At 42.6% G+C, this 19,801-nt stretch overlaps 1 protein-coding gene across 2 annotated transcripts in view; it reads left to right on the forward strand.

Annotated features, from left to right (window-relative positions):
* The first annotated feature begins 404 nt into the window (after positions 1 to 404).
* Positions 405 to 19,801, forward strand: part of larp1 (La ribonucleoprotein 1, translational regulator) — a 62,989-nt gene continuing 43,592 nt past the window's right edge. For both annotated transcript variants that reach the window (XM_030068389.1, XM_030068390.1), the window contains exon 1: positions 405 to 557. In XM_030068389.1, coding sequence (XP_029924249.1) covers positions 512 to 557 — 46 coding nt within the window. In that variant the 5' untranslated portion in view covers positions 405 to 511. The remainder of the gene's footprint in view (positions 558 to 19,801) is intronic.

Here is a 19,801-nt window from a genome sequence, read left to right on the forward strand (position 1 = left end):
CATCTACCACTCTGCGTCTTAGACTGAAGCGCATTTGGTCTAGGGGTGGAGTGGAGAAGCGACAAGAGAGCAGCCGACTCCGAGGAATACTTCACATTTTCGTCCCTTGAATTGAAGGCGAATTTGGGGGGGTAATCCTGAGGAAAAGAAGGGGAAATGGCCACTCAGGTGGAGGCTCTCCTGCCCGGCAACCCGCTTGTCAAACAAGAGGAGCACGGCCATACGAGCAAAATGATGCGTGGTGAGGGGGGCTTGGACGGGGGCGGCCAAGCCGGCGAGTGTCGCCGATGAAGGGAGCAGCGCCAGGGGAGACGGCGACCCGGGACAGGGAGGGACGGCCAGCGGCAAGGGGCAAAGCTGCAAACAGGCGAAAGAGGAGGGCAGCCACCAGGGGAAGAGCAGCTCGGATCAGGAGGGTTGTAACAACAAGAAAGCCGAGGAGGGCGATAAAGGCAGCAAAAGGGAGTTTACTGAAGCTCCCCCGCCCAAGGTGAACCCATGGACTAGGAAAATGAACGCGGTGACCGTGGTCAGCGTGAATGGACAAGCACACCATGGTTTGTACCCTCCCTATTCGTCTTATTTGTCTTATTTATTTTTGTTTGCCTTGCTGTCAGGAACGTGTACGTGTCGGTCCAGGTGCGGTCACCTGGGCCACAAAGATGACCAAGCAGCTGTAAGGTGGGAAATATATTAGTTGTGCAAAGAGACCCCAGTGTGGACAACAAGCCAGGTCGCCCTCTTGTTGCTCCCTGCCTCGGTCTGTTTCTGGACTGCTGTGTGGCGAGCTAGCTGGTTATATTTAGAGTAAAAGGCCCCCGTACTATTCCTGGATTTGAGGGTGGGGAGTGAACCGGGGTGGTTAATTGGGATTGGCTTGCACGTAAAACCCACATAATTTATCAGTCATTTCCTTGTGTATGGGACGTTTGTTTTGCACGTTTTTATGGGCACTCCTAATTTCATGCAACGCTAAAAGTTGCTCTGCTGGTGTTAGTAGCCCCAGACAAGCTGCAGTTGAGTCGCAGGCTGGATTTGCAGGCATTAAAGTTATGGTGTGGCAACGTCGGTGTTCGTATATCTATCCCTTATTTCCTTTTTCTTTTTTAAAGAAGGTTTTGTTTTTTGTCGGTGTTCGTGGCCTGCATATGCTGGCTGTGGAGTTGAGACTCGGGTCTTTTTACTGTAACGACAACTCGATGCCTGCTTGTTTAGCCTGATCACCATGTCCACCCCTCAGTATGTCCAGTGTACTGCCACCCTGTCATCCCTTACACACCCCTGTTTGCATCTCCTCGCCAGGTATTAACCGTGTTTATGTTGTCAGCGTGTTGTAGGCGCAGGTTTCGGCAGTCCTATGAAGCATTAGCAAGACACTGACCCCTGGCATGTGCCGTGTGTTAATTAAAGAGAGACAGTGACTGGCTGGCTGCCTAGCTGCTTAACCAGCTAACAATAGCAGCCAGTCCCTCTCTTGGCCTAGTCCGACGCCAAGCCCTTCCCCTTTAGCTGGCTAGCTTAGCCTTAGCTGCCATGTACGACTTCCAGTAACTCTGAGTAAAATCACACTGTGAGCATTTATACGCGAGATAATTCAGTCCAGAGGCCAAAACACCTAAAAGACGAAACATCTGCCCATTTAATGTTGAAAAACGAGCAGGTTTGTTATGGAACGTCACGTGTTCTCTCCACGTGTTCCCCGACAGAAATGCATGGGCGCTGCTATCTTCATTATTTTTTTGCGGCCCATGCCCAGTTGTTGTGCAATTTTGGCCCGTCTGACTCTGGAAAGTACGGATATTTGAGCTTCACGCTGGTTGTCATGTCGTGTATCGACAGTTAGCACAGCCCAGTGTATTCCCAGGTTGCTAATGTTAGCCTGGAAGCTAGCTGGCTAGGCTGCCATAGTCATCATGGCTTCCGCATGATCACTGGCCCCTACCAGTGATTATATTAGCCTATCTAACTGATCCAAGGCAACGACAGTGTATTTTTACTCAATATTATAAATATGAAAATGCATGCTATGTCCAAAGAAAGGGCGGGTATCAAATAAAAGCCACGTCAAATGATTTTGTGATTATTGATCATGCGGACTAGGGAGGAGACTGCTGCCGGTCCTCTTCTGTATGTCTAGGCAACGTGGTTTCTTGCCTCTCTGCCATGTGTTTTTCTCATGTTGATATACACGCTGATACATAGGGTTTTACGCACTTGAACGGTCAAGTCTCTGGCTCTTCCCCCGAGCACACGATATTTGTGGTATTTTGTGTTTGCCAGGTGGGTTGTTTGGTGTGCCAATCCGCGTGTAAACAATACAGCTAATGCAGACCCCCTCCCCCAACCCAGCACAGTCTGTACTCTGAAGTCTGGGCCGCTGGGTGGATGGATGGCTCCCAATGTTGTCACATCAGCAAGTAACTTGGCAGACAGCCACTGGTTGTGACAACTAGCCAGTATTTCCCAGTTTCCCAAAAGGGATTTTTCAAGATTTGTCTTTTCTTGTGGCTGTCAAAATCTTCGCAGATAACAAGGAACAGAAGTGTTAAAAATTGATCTTACTTTTCATGATGTCACTCTGTTGTTTTAATTGTGACGACACATTCAGGCAAGCTGTACAGCCTAACCAAAAGTTTTCAGTTGTATATTACAGATGCTGCTGTGTGTCTGCAGCTGTGAAGACCAAGGCCAGTCTCACCATGCTTGTTGGTGATGGCAAAATAAGGCAAACCTTGTAGCTGTGTGTAACAGACAACCCCCATGACCCCTCAGCATGGGTTGTGATATTGCATTATTATCAGTGTCCAAGTTATTGGGTTGTGGTAGTCATAAATCTGATATCTCTGACAAGTCTTGTCTTACATCAAGCAGTGCCAGTTGCACACAGATGATATGATATGATAGTCCTCCACGATATGATAATCCTGCAAACATCCACCACAAGCTGTTGTTGAATATGAAAGGGGCAGTGGGGAAATTTGGGGTCTCCCAGGTATGTTTTGAGCCCCATAATGTACGACAAGTTTTATTTCATGACAAGGAAATAATGTTGGGTCTTTTAGTGTGTGTAGCACTACTCAAAAACACAAAAATGATGGGCTGCTGTGGTGCTGGGCACTCATAGCTATTCCTAGAGAGTCTGGCAGTATGGTGTTGTGGTTAGAAAGACTGTCCTGTGACCAAAAGGTCATAAGGTCAGTGCCTTAAATGGTCAGTGTGCATCTGTAGACAGTCATGTGTGTTCAGAGTGTGTCCTTCAGCAAGATATTGAACACATTCCTGCTCAGTTGTAAGAATTGTGTGAATTTTTGGCTAAGTGTTTAAAGTTGTATGTCAAATACCCAGCAGCTCTAAACTGTATTGCACAGGTTCTATGAACACTTAACAAATAAGTTACACAACTTTTTTAATTTGTTGCAAGTGAAGAGTGGATTTTTACTTGACTTGCTTATGAGTATCATCACACATGCCGCTTAATCAGGAACTGAAATCCTTCAAGGTTTTACCATTATTTTAGGCAGGAACTTCACTTTAAAGCCACTGCCCCCACTAGCAGGTAGATCCCAGAAGCCACCAGCTACTTCATTTTTGTTCCCATAAACTGGGTTTTTAGAATGCAGCTGGTTGATAGTGATCATTTACCCACCTACACAGCTTGCAGGTGGTGAAAAGTCTCCAGCTGTAGCCAGAAGTGATCATACTAAATAGTAGACATGTATCCTGTGTAGTTGAGCCGTCTCCAGGGTATTAGACTGCAAGTCTCTGCATCCTGTCCATAAGCTCCAATTGAAAGTCTGGTAAGTGAGGGCAAACTGCAGAAGCATGGTCTTTAAAAAACACCACAGGTTACTATTATGCATACTATACAGTCATGGTGAGAACTATACTACTCAAGTAGTGTAAATGTTTGTATGAGATTTAGGGCTACATGTCCCTTGTTTAGCTGACACACTGCTCCACTGTCGGTGGCTGCTAGACTTCTGTTAAATTTTGCAGTAGTGGAGCTGTATTGTGTTTGTTGGATAGGTGTCTTTGTGTTTTCCACATATCTGACAATTGTTACAGCTTTGCAGCCATAAAATAAAAACCAAGATATTAAGTGGGGCACTAGGCCGAAAATGAATCCACAACATTCACCTGGTTGGCAGGGCATTGTGGTCTCCTGACTGTCTTGGTGATCCATGGAAGTTAAACTAAATTGGATTCACTCAAGCTTTTCTGTGTATTATGAATAAACGTGGCCTGAATTTTGCGTGCATATTCCAAACATGGAGGCCCAGTTTCCCCGAACAACTTCAGTTCATGTACTTCTGTGAAAACTACTGATGGAATGGCCGTAGATGTTTGTAGTGTTGCCGTCAGCCTCTCTGGTGACTCGCCACAGAAAAGGTTATTAATGTGTTTTTATTATCAAGACTGTCTCTGAGGTTGAGACTAAGTTTCACAACTTTTTTTGTCCCAGGCTAAAAAACATTGTTCATTTCCAGAGTGTCACTGAATTGGTTGCCTTCCCTTGAAGGTCATTTGATGGTATGTTGAAATATGTGAGAAATGTCCAAGCTGCTGTCCTGTGTCCTAGATAAAAAAAAAAAAAAAACACTGCAAACCACACACACTGGCAAGTTTTTTGCAACTCTCACAGCCCCATGCACTAAATTTAGATACATTTTCCTAAAAGAAAGCAGGGTACTTGTGCATTAGCTTCACTTTGGGGGTGTCACAGGTGGAAATTAAATGGAGTGTTTTTTATTATTTTTATTTTACCTTCATGTAATTATATCACTGTCTCATAATCTCATCTTGTGACCCAAAACAAACACTTGTACAAAACTGGCGATAGGCTTCAGCTGAGATAGTTTGTCTCTCACTACTTCAGTGGCTTTTGACAGGTGCCAGGTGGTTAAATTAACATGGAATTGGCTGTTGGTATGCTCTGGACAGAGTTAGCTAATCATTGGAGCTGATGTGTTTTTTGGGGCGAGAAAAAAACAAAAAAAAAAACTTAGCTTCACATTTAGGCAAACATGTTCTAAATGACTGGATACCAGGGTGCAAAATCAACTCCAGCCAAATGTGATTGTGCTGGTGGACAGCGAGCTTGTTTTCTTGCTCTGACTGGCACCCATTGCTATTGGCTGATCGTCTCTCTGCATGTGAGAGACAGAGTGAATTCTGAGCACAAAATTGAAACCTAACCTGGAGAGCTTATCATTGCCGAAAAAATCATCACATTAGCTATGTAACCACTATCTACTGACCAACAAATGTGCTAGTGCTTTACAGAAGCTTAGGTGGAGGTTCGGCAAGATTGGTATCAGAAGGTGGAGGTTTTTAAAATCAACGTAATTTGTGCTACAGCAACACTGAGGAGTTAAACAATGTCCAGTGTTGTGCAGCACCTCATACTCCAGTGTGAGGGGAAATGATCCTCCATACCAAGAGGAGGCAGTAGTCTCAAAAAAGTAATCCAGGAGTCTTGGGATCATAGAAATATGGCGCTCTGAGCAGTTAGTTTTACGAATCAAAACTGCGTCGTCAGCCTGAAGGTCTGTTGCTAACCGGACCACAGCTGTCTGGTTAGCAAACTTGCTAGTGGCAAGTTAGCGCAATATCAACTCAACAACTCAGTCATTGATGGCCTTCACTGTTGACTCCACATGCAGAATCGGCTGGGAAGCTGCTGACTGAAAGGCGTCTGAGGTCTGACATTGCAGCACACACCACGTGCTCAACAGGTTGGCCACAGACAGACCAAGACAGCCAGGTCAGATTGACTGGCGGCTTAGTATATCAGAGGCTTAAGAATTGCTCAGAAAACTATTAAATGAATACACTGATTAAGCCACTACACTTAAAATATTAATAAACTACTTCCTGGTATGTGGGTGTGCTTGTGTGACTTATGCCGTGCTGTCTGGTGTATGAGTGCATGCTGGATTTCACTTGCACAGGGCTCTTTGGGCTCTGCAGTGCCTCAACACTGTATAATCCATCAAGTTGTATCTTTTCAAGAATAAGAAAACCATTTAAAATTAGATCAAGTCTTAATAAGTTGATCTTGGATTTCCATTTACAGCTTCCAAAATGAACTTAGGTTTAAGTTCTCCACACATTTCCTATCTCTTGTAATCTATGGTATCGATTTTAAGGCATTAAAACTCTTGGATGTTTTGAGCATATGTTGTCACCTAGTCCATATATTTCTATTTTGTAAAGAGATATCCTAAAAGTTATCATTTTGGAAATAGTTTTCAGTTTGAGGTATCATATGTAATACCCAGCCTTAGTACTGGTCAGTGTCTATTTGAATCAGTAAGTGGATGCCAGGTTGTTGCGACAAATGTAGACCGACATGTAGGGCTATCCTGCAGGATGACTTGTTGGTCAAGGAATCAGCTCAGGAATGACTGGCAGGTTCAGCCTGACACATTAGCATTCCTGTAGTGTGTGCAGGAACCCTCACAAACAAGTGCAAATTGAGCCCCCTCTGTTTTAACTAAATTTGGATATGAAGAGAACGGGGGAGGACGTGTGTGGTGTTAAAAGAGAAACCACTGTCTCACACATATCATTAAAACACATGAAAAAAAAAAAAAAAACATGATTTGTGATGCTTTTTGATAGCAAAACTTAATTAAAATTCAATGGTAATTTTTTTTTTTTTTTTTTTTTTTTATAAATGTCTGTATCTAAAAGGCACCAGCACAGACAGAAGTTGTGAATTTTAAGGAGCCTGGGTTACATGGTGTTTTGTCTGGCACACCTGAACCATTCAGGTGCAGTTCTCTGCAGCTTGACTTCACAGGATTGGGGGTGGCAGTTTCAAAATTAGCATGGGCACCTGTTGGTCTCCGGTGTTTATTCTCACCCTTTGACTCTTTTCCTCTTTGTTGTTGCCGAGAAGAAGCAGCCCCCGCCCCACACACACCTTTGGTGATCAGACCCTGTAGCTGCTTGCAGCTCGGCTTTACGAGGTGTCAGGACCCGGCAGAGGTCGCGAACCTGGAAGGAGTGCTGATGCGTGAAGGGCTAAAGTGGGTTCATTGTTGCAGGACAGACTGTCACCATTACTGTCTCTGAATGGCTACTCCCATGTCGACTGGAGCCCAGCTGGTTGGTTAGTCTGTAAATGAGTTTATGTTTTCATGTTTGGAGGTTAAAAATGGTTAACAGTTTTCCATGTAAACAACATCAGTTTGTTTACTTCCATAATTTCCCTCACACAGACATGGAGTATGTTGTTAGGTCACAGCAGGTATTTTGACTGAGTTTATCACCTTCAAAGGCATGATATTTCGAATGTTTTTTCATGTTAACAAAGAAGCCGTTTACATCTTGATCTCAGTGGAATGGCTTTGTCAGGGAGATGGGCCTCCTCATTTCATTGATGGCCTGAGTAGAAGGCATTTTAGATAATCATATCAGCTGCTTCACTCATTGGCACATTGTTTGCAAACTCAGGTAGCGAGACTAGCTGGCTTACCATTTTGTACCCATGTGCACATGCAGTTCTTACTCAACAGGTATTTTTCTCCATCAGTCAAATGTTTCTCCAGTAGTAATAGCAGTTTCTTTTTGTACGAAAGTTTTCTCCATTCAGCATTTTGATCAGTTTTCGGCTTCTTGGCTCTCAATCTCAAGTGTGTCTCTTTTCTCCTCCAGCATGGTTTTTGAGTGAGCAAATGGGACGAGTGACTGGATGCAGCAGGAGGAAAAAAACAAAAACAAAAAAAAAAAAACAAATGGAAAATAAGTGCACAAATCTAATGCAAAAATTAGCAATTAGCAACAGCTGGAAAAAAGGCAATAGAATAGAGGCTTATTGGAATGAAAGGAGTTGTGGTCTTATAGACGATGAGATTTTAAACCAGGGTGTGACAGTAAGGAGCGCCAGGTGGCCCGGGAGCAGTATGAGAGAGGTTCAGGCCAGCTGATCGGTCTGTCACTTGCCTGAATGGGCCAGTAGCCTTCTGTTTTATCACACTGCTGGGGGTGTTTGTTAATTAAAAGTGGGAAATGGTATTGTAGAGGTTATTTGTGGAAGGTTATTTATTGCAGGCCTCTGCTCCAGCTCAAGGTTCTGGTGTGCCACTAGTTGAAAGTAACAAATGCTCCTATTGGCTCTCCGTACTCTGTCACTGTATCCTGAGCAGAATTGGATACTGCCGTCCTGATCTGACTGTGTAGCGTGGGGTGTCATGGCAGCAGCCTTGAACTAGGAGGCAAAGTGAAAAATATTATTTCTGATATTGAGGAAGCATCAATTTCCATTGGGATGGGGGTGGTGATAGTTAGTCATGTCTCACACTGTATGCCACCCATTTCCAGCAGAAGGTGATCAAGCAAGTACCATATTTGAGAGAACCAGCAACTAACAGAAGCAAGCCCTTCAGAGGGAACACAGGGAAACCCGAAGGGCTGTTTCCTTTTTGCATTACAATTAGAATTGAATGCTTTTTAAAATTGATTTCAGGGTTTCCCACTGATGACAGTATATTTGTTTAAGTGTAGACCTGGAGGTGGGTGAGTGGGGGAGGCCTGGAAGAATATCTCCAATTACTGTGCAAAAAGTGAGAGAGCTGATAAGACCCGCCCACCGGTCTCTTATTGGTTTCTTGAACAGGAAAACACAACTCATTCAGGATCCCAATGATTTGTACAAATCTCTTTACTAGTGTCATTGAGTATTACCTCTTTGAGCATCATATTTTGCTCTTTTTCCACCTTTGTGCTTTCCCCTGTGGATAATACACCGAAGAAGAAAATATACAGAGCGACAAATTTCCATAATACAAAAAGAAAAATTTGCCTATTAAAGCAGAATGAAATAGTGGAAGCCTTCTGCCCAATGCATGCTGGGATAAGTTCCATCCACCTGTGGTCCTGATTAGGAATAAGCCAGTATGGAAAGTGGACAGATGGAAATATTGGAACTGTCATGCAAATATTTATATATATATATACATGAAAAATAAGAGAAATATGAGAAAATTGAAGAAGGAAATATTTGAAATTACAGCGGCATTTCATTCTCATGATCAAGTCCACAGTTGGCCATAAATGTAATGTATTTTGGTGTGTAGAATAGAATTACAGGAACTCTACGCCTTATCAGAGAAAAAAGAAAACACAAAAAAAGGATCCAGTGAAAATGGTAGTTAGCAGCCTGGTGTCATCACTCTACCCCCGTCTCTGTCTCTCTCTCCATCTCTAACACACACACACACACACACACACACACACTCAGCTGTTTCAGATGAGCTGCTGCCTTACGCCTTCCAGCCTGAGCTGCTTTATCTGGCTCAGAGTCATGTCTGGACTCTGTGATAGTGGCACAACCCTGTGCGAGGGCTCAGCTGTGTAGGTGTGTGCTCTGGGCGTGGACTCTGTGTTACAGCGTGTGTATGTAATTGTTAAGTGTATAAAAACTCTGAATGGACTCTTGTGGTCGTAAGCCTTAGTAATGATCTCAAGTGTAGTTTGATTCTAAAACGATTTTGGGAAAACAGGTTTGTCCTAAAAACATTGCGGCGTAAGCCATGAAACAGAACAAACACAAACTGTAAGATATTTGCTCAAAGAGACAGTGTTTGAGAGTGAGGCAGACATTGGGAGAGTCTTGAAAAGCAGAGGAGTTAGGGTGGTAGAGTAGCTGGCATAGCTCAAAGGACTGCTAAGTAGGAAAGAAAAGTAAGAAATGGCTGGTATAGTGGGAATGCAAGTAGGTAGTAAGCTGTACAAGATAAATGACATTTGAGCCCGGCCTTAAATACTTATCCTCTTACATAATGGAGGATATTTGAGAGCCAGTTCAGAAAAGGCTTGCACAAAATTAAAAGCGCATGCCACACATGAATTATAGAAAGCAATGCAGAACAGGGAAGTGGTGTTTGTAGTGCAGCATTTTTCTTTGCAGTGTACTCAGTGTTTGGTCTGCATTCACACTGCAGTTGAAAGTGTCCCAATTATGTTAGTGAAGTCTTTCAAAATCTGATGTTTTCTACTGAGCACAAAAAGCTCAAAGCAGCATGGAGTGGCATTTTAAAGTCCAAAGTGGACCACATGGCCATTCATTAAAAAAATTAATAAATGAATCCCAAAGTCTGCGCTGTATATCATTGTTAACATGAGAACAGGCAAATCTTGTGTCATTCACTTTAGAGATTTGTCATAATTTGAAGCTAAAGGCAGGTTGTCGGAAAAGAGAAAAAAAAAAAAACAGGATACAAGCAGCAACTTGGAATTTGAGCATGCAGCCCCGCACTGTGAATGTGGCCTAAAACTCCACTGACACATGGTTTTAACATCAGTCTGGAGTGATGCGATCACAAGCAACAGTTTGTGGTGCAGATTTGATCAGGATTCAGTGTGTCTTTGAGATGTTATGGGATCTGTCAAACCACCTTCAGAGGTGGTCAGGGACGCATGAACGCTAATGCATCTCCGACAACACGGGAAAACCACCTTTTCACTTTGGAAGGGGAGGGCGTTTGATAGAGTGGAATTCATATTTGAATTGTTTGTTTTTGTTTTAAGCTGGTGGTGTTTTTGCCGGGTAATCCAGAAAAAAAGGACCGTTTGGGCATTGCTGCTTTGTGAATGGGCCAGATACGGAGAATATGGGATAAAGAATATTGGGAAGATAATGACGCGATAGAAGTGATGAGGAAACTGGGATGGGAGGGAGGTGGAGTAGGCTATGGAGAAGTCTGCATAAGAGAGGAAAGGAAAGGAGTATGGATTGATCTGAGGCTGAGCATAAGTTCAAGCACCAGGCACTGGAGACGCAGGATAATGCCAGGTGTGACTGGAGATCTGTCTCAGCTGACCATGTGCGATTAGATGTGATGTTAATAACCAAATATGAACAGGGCCCCGGCCTTAACTGCCCTTGTCAGGCAAAAATGTGCCAGTCTTGTACTGTGACCTAGGCTCAGTGTTTGTGTGTGTGTGTGTATGTTAGTGTTTCTCTGTGGGTTTAACTGTGGCTCAGTGTGCGCAGAGTGACGCCTCCCTCTCCCTCTCCCTCTCAGCCACTCAGCCCTCTGCTGCCTGAGCCTTTTACTCCGCAGGAGGTGATGTCATCAGGCTGATCATGTGACGCCAGGGAGAGTCTCCGCCGTGAGTGTGTGGCAGCCAGACAGGCAGGCCGTCTGCCGGCGTATGCTCTTTTCCTCCATATTTGGTTCTTGCAGACAGGCCTCCCTCCACTCATCACGCTGCTCTGCTGTTCTGCTGCTGTGAAAATAATCTGTCAGCGCACTAGAGCTTGCACAGATTACTGTTCATTATTGTTCACGCTATTTACACGTCTTGAGATTTCACCGTCGCAAGCTGTTGGAAGCACAGGCGTTTTTTAAGATGATTATCACTCCTCCTCATTCAGTTCCTATTTCAGAGTAATGAACACTTGCAAAGGCAAAATGAGACATCTTAGCTCTTAAATGTCTTTTGGGGAGCTTTGTCAACTTAATAGGTGCTTGTCATGTCTTGTAAATTAAGCTTTCAGACAAGTCCTGACAGTTTGGCTTATTTATATATATATTTTTTTTTTCATCTCTCTTGTTAAGAGAGAAATTCAGTTCCACCGTGGTCAAGACCAGATACCGTTTTCTATTGCCAGTTTGTCACAGCTAAAATTAAGACACGGTGGATTTGCCACTGTTGTGCATGCACACACATTTGAATTCACTGGCATGTAAAATCAGAATTTTTTTTTTCATGTCAGTGTGTGTGTATTAGATGCAGAGACACTTGGATGTTTATTCTGTGACAGGGTTGTGTCATGTCACTATTTCGGTGACAGATACTTCTAAAAATAAATTCATTCTACTGAGGGGAGTTTAAAAAGAAGTAGAGCACTAGAGAGGAGCTGCCAAGTCAGACATGAGCTGGAAAACGATGGGTGGTTTCGATTAGTTTTGATGTCTTTGCTCTACTTGTAGTTTTTTCTCTGTTGGAGGATATGTAGTCCTTGGAAGATTTGTCACTGCAGACCCAAGGATTTTCTCTGTTAGGCTGTGGCTGACTAAGACGTCTTGCTGAATATTGTCTTGTGAAAAGTGAAAGACTGCATGAAACTTTGGCTATGGTAGCTGAGAAATCCCAAGATTCCCCACCCACATTTACCAGCCATCTAGGTGTTAAGAATGAAATTAATGACCCCCAGTTGATGTGCTGCAACCTTACAAAGTAACTGGGGGTTTAGACAAATTCTGCAGCCTTAACCAGAGCATGTACCAGCTTTTGGCCGGTGACTGGACTGGTTTTCTGCTCCACCAGTGTGTTTATCTGAGACCTCAGAGCCTACGTGGCACCAGGTTTATTTATAGGCTTAACCAGCAATACCCAGTAGGGTTTGGAGCTGGTTTTGCCAGGGTTGCATGCTGTAGCACCCTTGGGAATGTAGCATTAGACTCCACCTGAAGTGTTTGTACTGCGGTGCCTCTGTCTCCCTGTGTGTGCAGGGAGAAAGGCTGGCTAAGGGAGAGCCAGTGTAGTGATAAGCTAAATTAAGTAGATCTGGGACAATATGCCATTTTGAAAATTCGATACATCGGCACAAAATTATCAAGTCGTCAAAAAAAAAAAACAGATGTGTTCAGCGTCAGTTTAGTTCCTCAGTTCTGAACACAGTCTGATTTCTGACTTCATTAACTCGGTACAGGGGTAACATTTGCACTCACTTTGCAGCCAATCACAGCCAACTACCTCAACTGTTACTAGGGAAAACCAGGAAGAGAGCGTTTGGAAACCCAGTTGGCTTTCAAATTTATTTAGTTAAAATATAATACTATATGATACGAAATAATACAAATACAATGATATGTTTTACTTATTGATGATCTGCCTGTTACGGATTTATCAGTAATGAGCGATGAGTGGTCCCGGCCCTAAATTTATGTCCCTGCATGTCGGGGTAACACAACAAACTCGTTTGTTTATTTACATGATTGTAATGTGTGTTGAAGTTATTGTCTGTAAAACTTTTCGAGTTGATATGAGGGAGATGGAGAAATGGGAAGAGATAATGTGAATCGTTGAGGAGAGGTGGGGGTTGGTGGTGGCTAATGCTGATGGTAGCCTGTGGCAGTCTAATGTACACAGCAAGCTGCAAAAACTAGCTCTGATGAGAGAGTGAGAGAAAGAGGTAGGGAATGAACTACCACAGGAGAGAGGAGGAGGAGGAGTAGGTAAATGAGAGAATGAGGAACTGAGAGGTGAGGTGGAACATGTTTGCGGTTTAATACTCGATTCAGATGTTTCAAGTCACAGTGAAATAAAAAAAAAAGAGCTAACAACAGAATGCATTAAAAAGTATTTTTAGCTGATTTATGATTTATCCTTTTGAATTACCCCTCCCCATGTTAAGCCACACCCCAATATCCTGTTTCAACAGGAAAGACATCACATTTAGTAAGCAAGATGCGATCAGTGTAATTTCATTGTGACTAACAGTTTTTCTAGGCCATTGCTGTTGTGTGCAAAGACCCAAGCAGGATGTACTTTGGCAGTACATCATTTAACAAAGTGAAGTATCTCTGCTGAGTCCCACCAGAGAGAGGCTACTCCTAATGTCTTAGTATCTCTTTTTTTCCCTCTGCTATAAGCTCATGAGGCTAGCACACTCTAACTTGCTCCTTGCTCCTGCAACATTAGCCAACTGTTATACTCCCATCTCATTAGCTCTGTGTGGGGAAGCACATGTGCAGTATTGAGCATTTGAGCATTTTCAGTACTGCACTGCAACGGGGTGCTGTCATTTAGTCTTGACTTGTGCTACATCTGAGACCCCACTGATGCAATTTTAACAAAAACTTTGGGATATTGTGCATTTCAGATGTTTATTATGCCATTTTAAAGTCTTAGAAACTACACTGACTGATCCAAAGCAAGGATGATATCATTTGTCTGTTTGTGTTGGGAAATATTTCAGACACCACTGATTTATCTCACTGCTGCATTTTGACATTTTTAGGATTACACTGGTGGAGGATAGGGGAGAGATACAATCACAGGTCAAAACAAGGTGATTATTTTTGGTGCTGTTTGCCCCGGAGGGGGGACTGCATGTTTATTGTTGCCTTGTTTGAAATCCACATTGACCAGAAATGCCAAATCTGACAGCCCACAGTTAGCCAGGTAAACTTGAAACCTTTTTTTGTTTTGTTTTGTTTTTCCAAAAACTCTCCCCAAGGTATGCAAGTTTGAAAATGCTGGTGTGTCATTGTAGTCTAGACGGGGTAATTAGTATTGAGCATATGCAGGCCATGAGTGTGGGCGTGCTCCATAGGGGGAAGCAGTTTAGGCATTTCAGAGATGGCGGGAGTTTTGGAAAATGGTCTGCAGAACGTTTGAACAGGCTAAAACAGCATGTTCATATTTAGGCTACCTTGTTTAGGGTGGACATAGCCTCAGTCCACCACAGCAGCCAAAATACATAGGAATCAAGTTTGCTGGGGCACGTTAATTTTCCTGGCAGGTAACCAGAATTGTCATCTCATGAGAAACACTAGAAGAAGGCGGCGAGTGGGAGAGCGTGTGTGCAGAGCGCTGTCGCAGCCCTGCAGCCACACAGTGACGGCCCCCGACAAGTGGACCTAGTGCGGTGCAGCTGTCTCGCTCTGTACTGCGCACTCTGTCTCCCTCTCGCTCCTGTCCAGCTCTTTCTTTCCTCATTATCCTTTCACAAGTTTGTCATGTGCCTTTTTTTTCTTTCACTCACTCTGTCACTTACATGTCCAACACTGGTGAACACACACACACACACACACACACACACATGCACACAGACATACACATGCACACCTGTCCTGTCCTTGAGTTGGAGAGACTTTAACAGTCTTATCAGTGTTCTTGTACAGTGTCGCACATAGAGCTGAGATAACACCCAGCCTTTCACTCGTACCTGTCAAGTCAGACTGTTCTCAAGGTGCTTTCACTCCTCAAAAAAGGGAGTAATAGGCTGGAGGAGCCTCTTGGGCCATCTTATAAAAAAAAAATGGCAGGGTCAGCTATTGTGATGTTGTCACACTACCAAAATTTTGCCTTTGGTACCAAGAGTCGTGACTTCGGTTATAAAATGATAACGCCCGTGCTTAGCCAAATGAGCCAAAAACAGGGTGTGCTGGGAACGCCTTGGGACAAATTTGATCTTGGGCTTTTTCACACAGATCTGAATTTGCAGCCAAATGTTTAGTAAGGTAAACATGTAAGAGCATGTATCTGTTGACTGCTGGCATTCAATTGTTTGATTCTCGTAAGAGAAGAGAAAAGCAGACTATGTACTGGAATTCCACTGTTTTACAGCCAACCAACAGCTTACTTTTTTATCAGGTAATGTGTTTGTTACTTTTTTCCATTTAACTGAAGCAAAAAACTGCAAGAATATCCCACAAAGGGAAGTGTTTCGGATCCATCCTAAAACATTTACTCTGATAGCTATGTAACTATGGGGGCACCAAGGTGTTTTGTGGTGTTGATAGTGCAGGGCGTTGCAGTGCATGCTGGGGTTTGTAGTATCTGTTTTGTGGGAAATATGAAACTTGACTTTACAGAAAATCAAAGTCATCTCACTGGCCTTGAGTTTGACTTACGTGGTGTATAGGTATGAAAAGGTGGAATTTTAATTTAATGCAATTAAATGTCAGAATGAATAAATGTTATAAGCAGAGTGGTATATTAACTCCTGCCAAGTGCCAGAACAGTAATCAAAATGACCACTTCTTTGCTGTTCATCTGGCCTTGTTTTCTCAGTGAAAAGAAGCTGACCTCTGTAAATGAGTGTTTTATTTTAACGCACAGCAAACTCCCCCAGTAGCTGCTGACTTTGCCTGAGGAGCACAAGCATACAGTTTGGCAGGCGTCCTGCTTCTAGGCTGCTCTCCCTGACATTAAACTGTCATCTGATTTGAACACTAAAAAACACTTAGAAGCCTGAGAGTGATGCCTTGCATGCGCATAGTGGGGGAATCGTGATGCGCTTCTCAGCTGATAGCCATGCACTGCTTTTATCAGCTCAACTCAAACACACAGCACCCCATTTTCAATCCCAGAACCCATCGGCTGTTGTCCGACAACCATTTAGCCCCTGAAGGCAATGGACAATTTGGGGGGTTTTCCGACTTAGCTGGAAACAAGCCTGAAACCTTTCTTGTTTCTGTCCTCACACAAGTCAAAAATTTTGTACGTGTTTCAGATCTAGATGACAGTTTGGCCAATGCATTCCACCATTTCCACACCCCACATGTATTGATCAGGCAGTTTTCACCTGTCAAATACAGTTTTATGAACAGGAAAGTGCCCCTGAACGATGCCCTGAAAGATTTCAAAGGACCTAGCAAGTGACTGTTGTTTAATTGGTTAAGTGAAAGGTAGAACATGGAGAAACTCGCTAAAACCAAAACTCAGCAGAATTTTAGTGATCATTTTCTGATGCAAAATTAAAGACATTAAAGGATTCCAAAAATACATACATATTGATGTTAAAAAATTCCACAGGTATTTAAAATATGTGGATGAAATTAGTCTGTTTGGGCGCTTAGTCCAGATATTTAGACCATGAAGACCACAGTTACAGTTTCTGCAGCTGTTTTATCCGGCTTTAAAACAGGTAGGCCCTTTTGGTTTTGTTTGTTATTTTATTGTGTAAGGTTTTATCATTTTGTTGTAATTACCTCACCCCAACCCTACAGCCTCTCATTCGTTAAGATTTTTATTGCTATATACCAATGTTAATGTCTAAATGTAGTTATTGCTGTAGTGTTAAATGTTCTCTGAAGGTCATTTTGTAACACACTGCACTCACAATCAGCATGGCAGATATTAGTTTATTTTTAGCAAGGTTTTTGAGAATTGTGATGTTTGTCTTTGTAGTTACTGTTTAATCCAGTCCCCAGTCTTGAGCACCTGAAGTGCACGTGTATAGGTTTGACCATCAAATGTGTCCAGTTGCTATATGCGGATTTTCCAGGGACAAAGGTTTGTGTCTTACAAAATATAATTCAGTTAGATGTGTGCTGCAGGCCTAAACCTTTCGGTCCTTTTTTATCAGTGATGTGAGTTGCCATAGAAAATTAACTTGGCCTATGATATGTGGGCGACGATGTGACAATTTTGCAGTTCTTAATCTAACATGATCTCCACCTATCTATTATTTGACATTTGAATATAGTCTAATTCAATACTTTTCTGATGCTTGATTGCAACAAAAAGCACGTAACTGCCACTTAACAGCAAACTCTGCAATATTTTCCCCATGCTGCATGTTTTTCCTGTGTTCATTCAAATTGTCACTGAAACACACAAAGACAACCAGACACTTTCTCATGCCATATCCGTCTGCAGAAAAAGTTACCCAGCATAATGATCATAAACAAAATAATGACAACATCTTACATGTCTTTATGGTTACCTTATGTTTCAGAAAAAAAAAAAAAAAAACATTATTCCAAACTATTTTATGTTGTTTTGCTAAGTCGGCGAGTGCTTAGAAAAATGAGCGGTACAGAAAGCACTCTGTTGAGAAGGAATACACCTACCGGAGTTATGCTACATTCAAGACAACAGGGGAACATCGTACTTGGAAATAGAAAAAATACTATTTAACTGCCTTTCTCAGAGCTTAGATTTTCATCAGAGCTGCATGTGATCTCTGAATTCCCTGAAATGCAGTCCTGTAATGTCTGTAAACAGAAATCAACAATGTGGCGTTTGTATTGAATAGCAGGAACCCAAAATAAAAGTTTGACGTCTGGGAAGTGCCAAGTGACCATCGAGAAACGTCCTGAACAAAACAAACAGGCAGAAACAGGTTGAAACGTCAGCTGTGTTTTTATGGTCCAAGGAAATAGTGACAGTGTGGTCATTTAAAAATACTTCAGAATGTAAAATCCTCCAACTTCTTCTTCTTTTTTTTTTTTTACTTATTAGATAGAAGTAATGCAGTGATATGGGCCAAGCAGTTTTGCTGTTTTGTTTTCCCCCCAACTTGTGGTCTGATTTTTTTTTTTTTTTTCTGAGTCTGTCAGTCTTCTCATGATGACAAGGGCGGCAAACCTCGATATTTAGCATGTCACCAGTCATTCCCATTTGCATCGATAGCTATTCAGAAAAAGCCAAGAGGAATCCAGAACAGTGATGCCAGCAACTCTGCTTCCATAATGTCAGAATGTGTTCGTGCTCAACTTGTATGAGAGCCAATGACTGTCGAATGCTGCGGCATTTCAGCACCCCATTGGAAATGTCAGGAGGTCATTCATAATGGTTGCACAAAAAGCTCCAAGCTGGTGTGTGCATGTGTGTGTAGGCTCATACAAGCAACACACTCATTAAACAGTGTACGTCATGGACTGTAAGCAGCAGAGGCATGGTGTATTTCAAAATAGCAGACTTTCAGATTAGTGCTCACGCTGAAAGTGCTCACAAAAGCAGGAAAGACTGAATAAATACATAAGGAATTCATTCTGATTTCTTTACTTTATTCAGCAGAAAGTTGTCGCACAAGGTGGCTTTTCTAGATCAGATTACTGAGGAGACCCCTGAAGAAAAATTATAATGTAGGACTTCCATCGTGTTCTTCAAAACGAGTCTTAAATGCTCAATCTTAATCTGCTCTTGTGGTGTTACATGCCAACTGTAAATAGAAGCTAAGCAAATGCCCAATCACTTTTGCTCTTTTGGTGGTATTCTTGTAAGCAGTTGTTTTTCAGGCATCCACATACTTTTTCATGTCAAGGACCCCCAAAATCCATGCACAATAAACCACGGACCCCTGTTCAAGAGGATTTTGTTCTAAGGGATTCCCTTTGAGACAATTTTTGTTGTTCGGTTTGGAAAAAACAAAAGCCAGCATGGCTAAACGATGATTAAACTAGGATCACCGTGAATTCCAAGACGGATCAAAATGGATGTCTTATGCAATTCCCTTTTCTAACGTCCAAAAAAAATGTCATAAAAGTAAATTCATCTATTCCCTCTTTTTCTGGAGATCCCGTGGAACCCTCTCATTGGACCCCTTGGTGGTCCCCAGACGCCAGTTTGAAAACCACTGGTCTTGGTTTATTGTTTGTCTTCCTCTCTAATAATCAGTTTGGCTTGTGAGCCTGGCAGGGAAACTTTGAAATCCAGCAGCTTCCAAACTGAACAAAAACCTAGTGCTAGTGGGAAAGCAGATTTCCAGAGGGTTACTGTTCCTAAAAATCTAAGGGATCTATGTATACTGGTAGCAGAAAATGTTCTAATTTATATATCCCTTTTAGCACGATCCTGATCTGGAGTTAGTCAAGTCAAACAAAGTCTTGCACATGGATGAGAATGGCAACTTTGGAGGTCTTCTAAGTTCTCATCGTTTGTTGGTGATTTTTGGCTGAATGACGAGTTCACGTGATGCTATCAGCCATGATTAGGATAAGCAGCAGACTATTGAAGCCAGCGTCACGCCTGCAGGAGTATGAGATGCTGACTGGCCATTACTGCTCAAATCAGCAGTTTTTGCCTCCAGTGTTAAAGAAGCTTACGTTTAACAACAAACTGTTAGTAAAGACGATAAGCAGCCAACTTCACAAAGCCTATAGACATTTCAGTTGCGCGTGAGTTCACAGGGGCCTATATAAAAATGCTGTTCCCCACTTCCATCAGCGTGTAATGTGCTGCTTTGGAAGCTGTCAATATGTTTCTGCACTACACACCAAGACAATTGCTTCTCCAAGAATGAGACAAGATTTGTTGAAGTGTTTCCACTGTCTGGAGCCCCAGAAGGCTTTGCTTGCTAACTGACAGACAAAATGCTCTTTGAAACCAA

The sequence above is a fragment of the Myripristis murdjan genome, chromosome 14 (genome assembly GCF_902150065.1).
Source record: "Myripristis murdjan chromosome 14, fMyrMur1.1, whole genome shotgun sequence".
NCBI classification, from domain to species: Eukaryota; Metazoa; Chordata; class Actinopteri; order Holocentriformes; family Holocentridae; genus Myripristis; species Myripristis murdjan.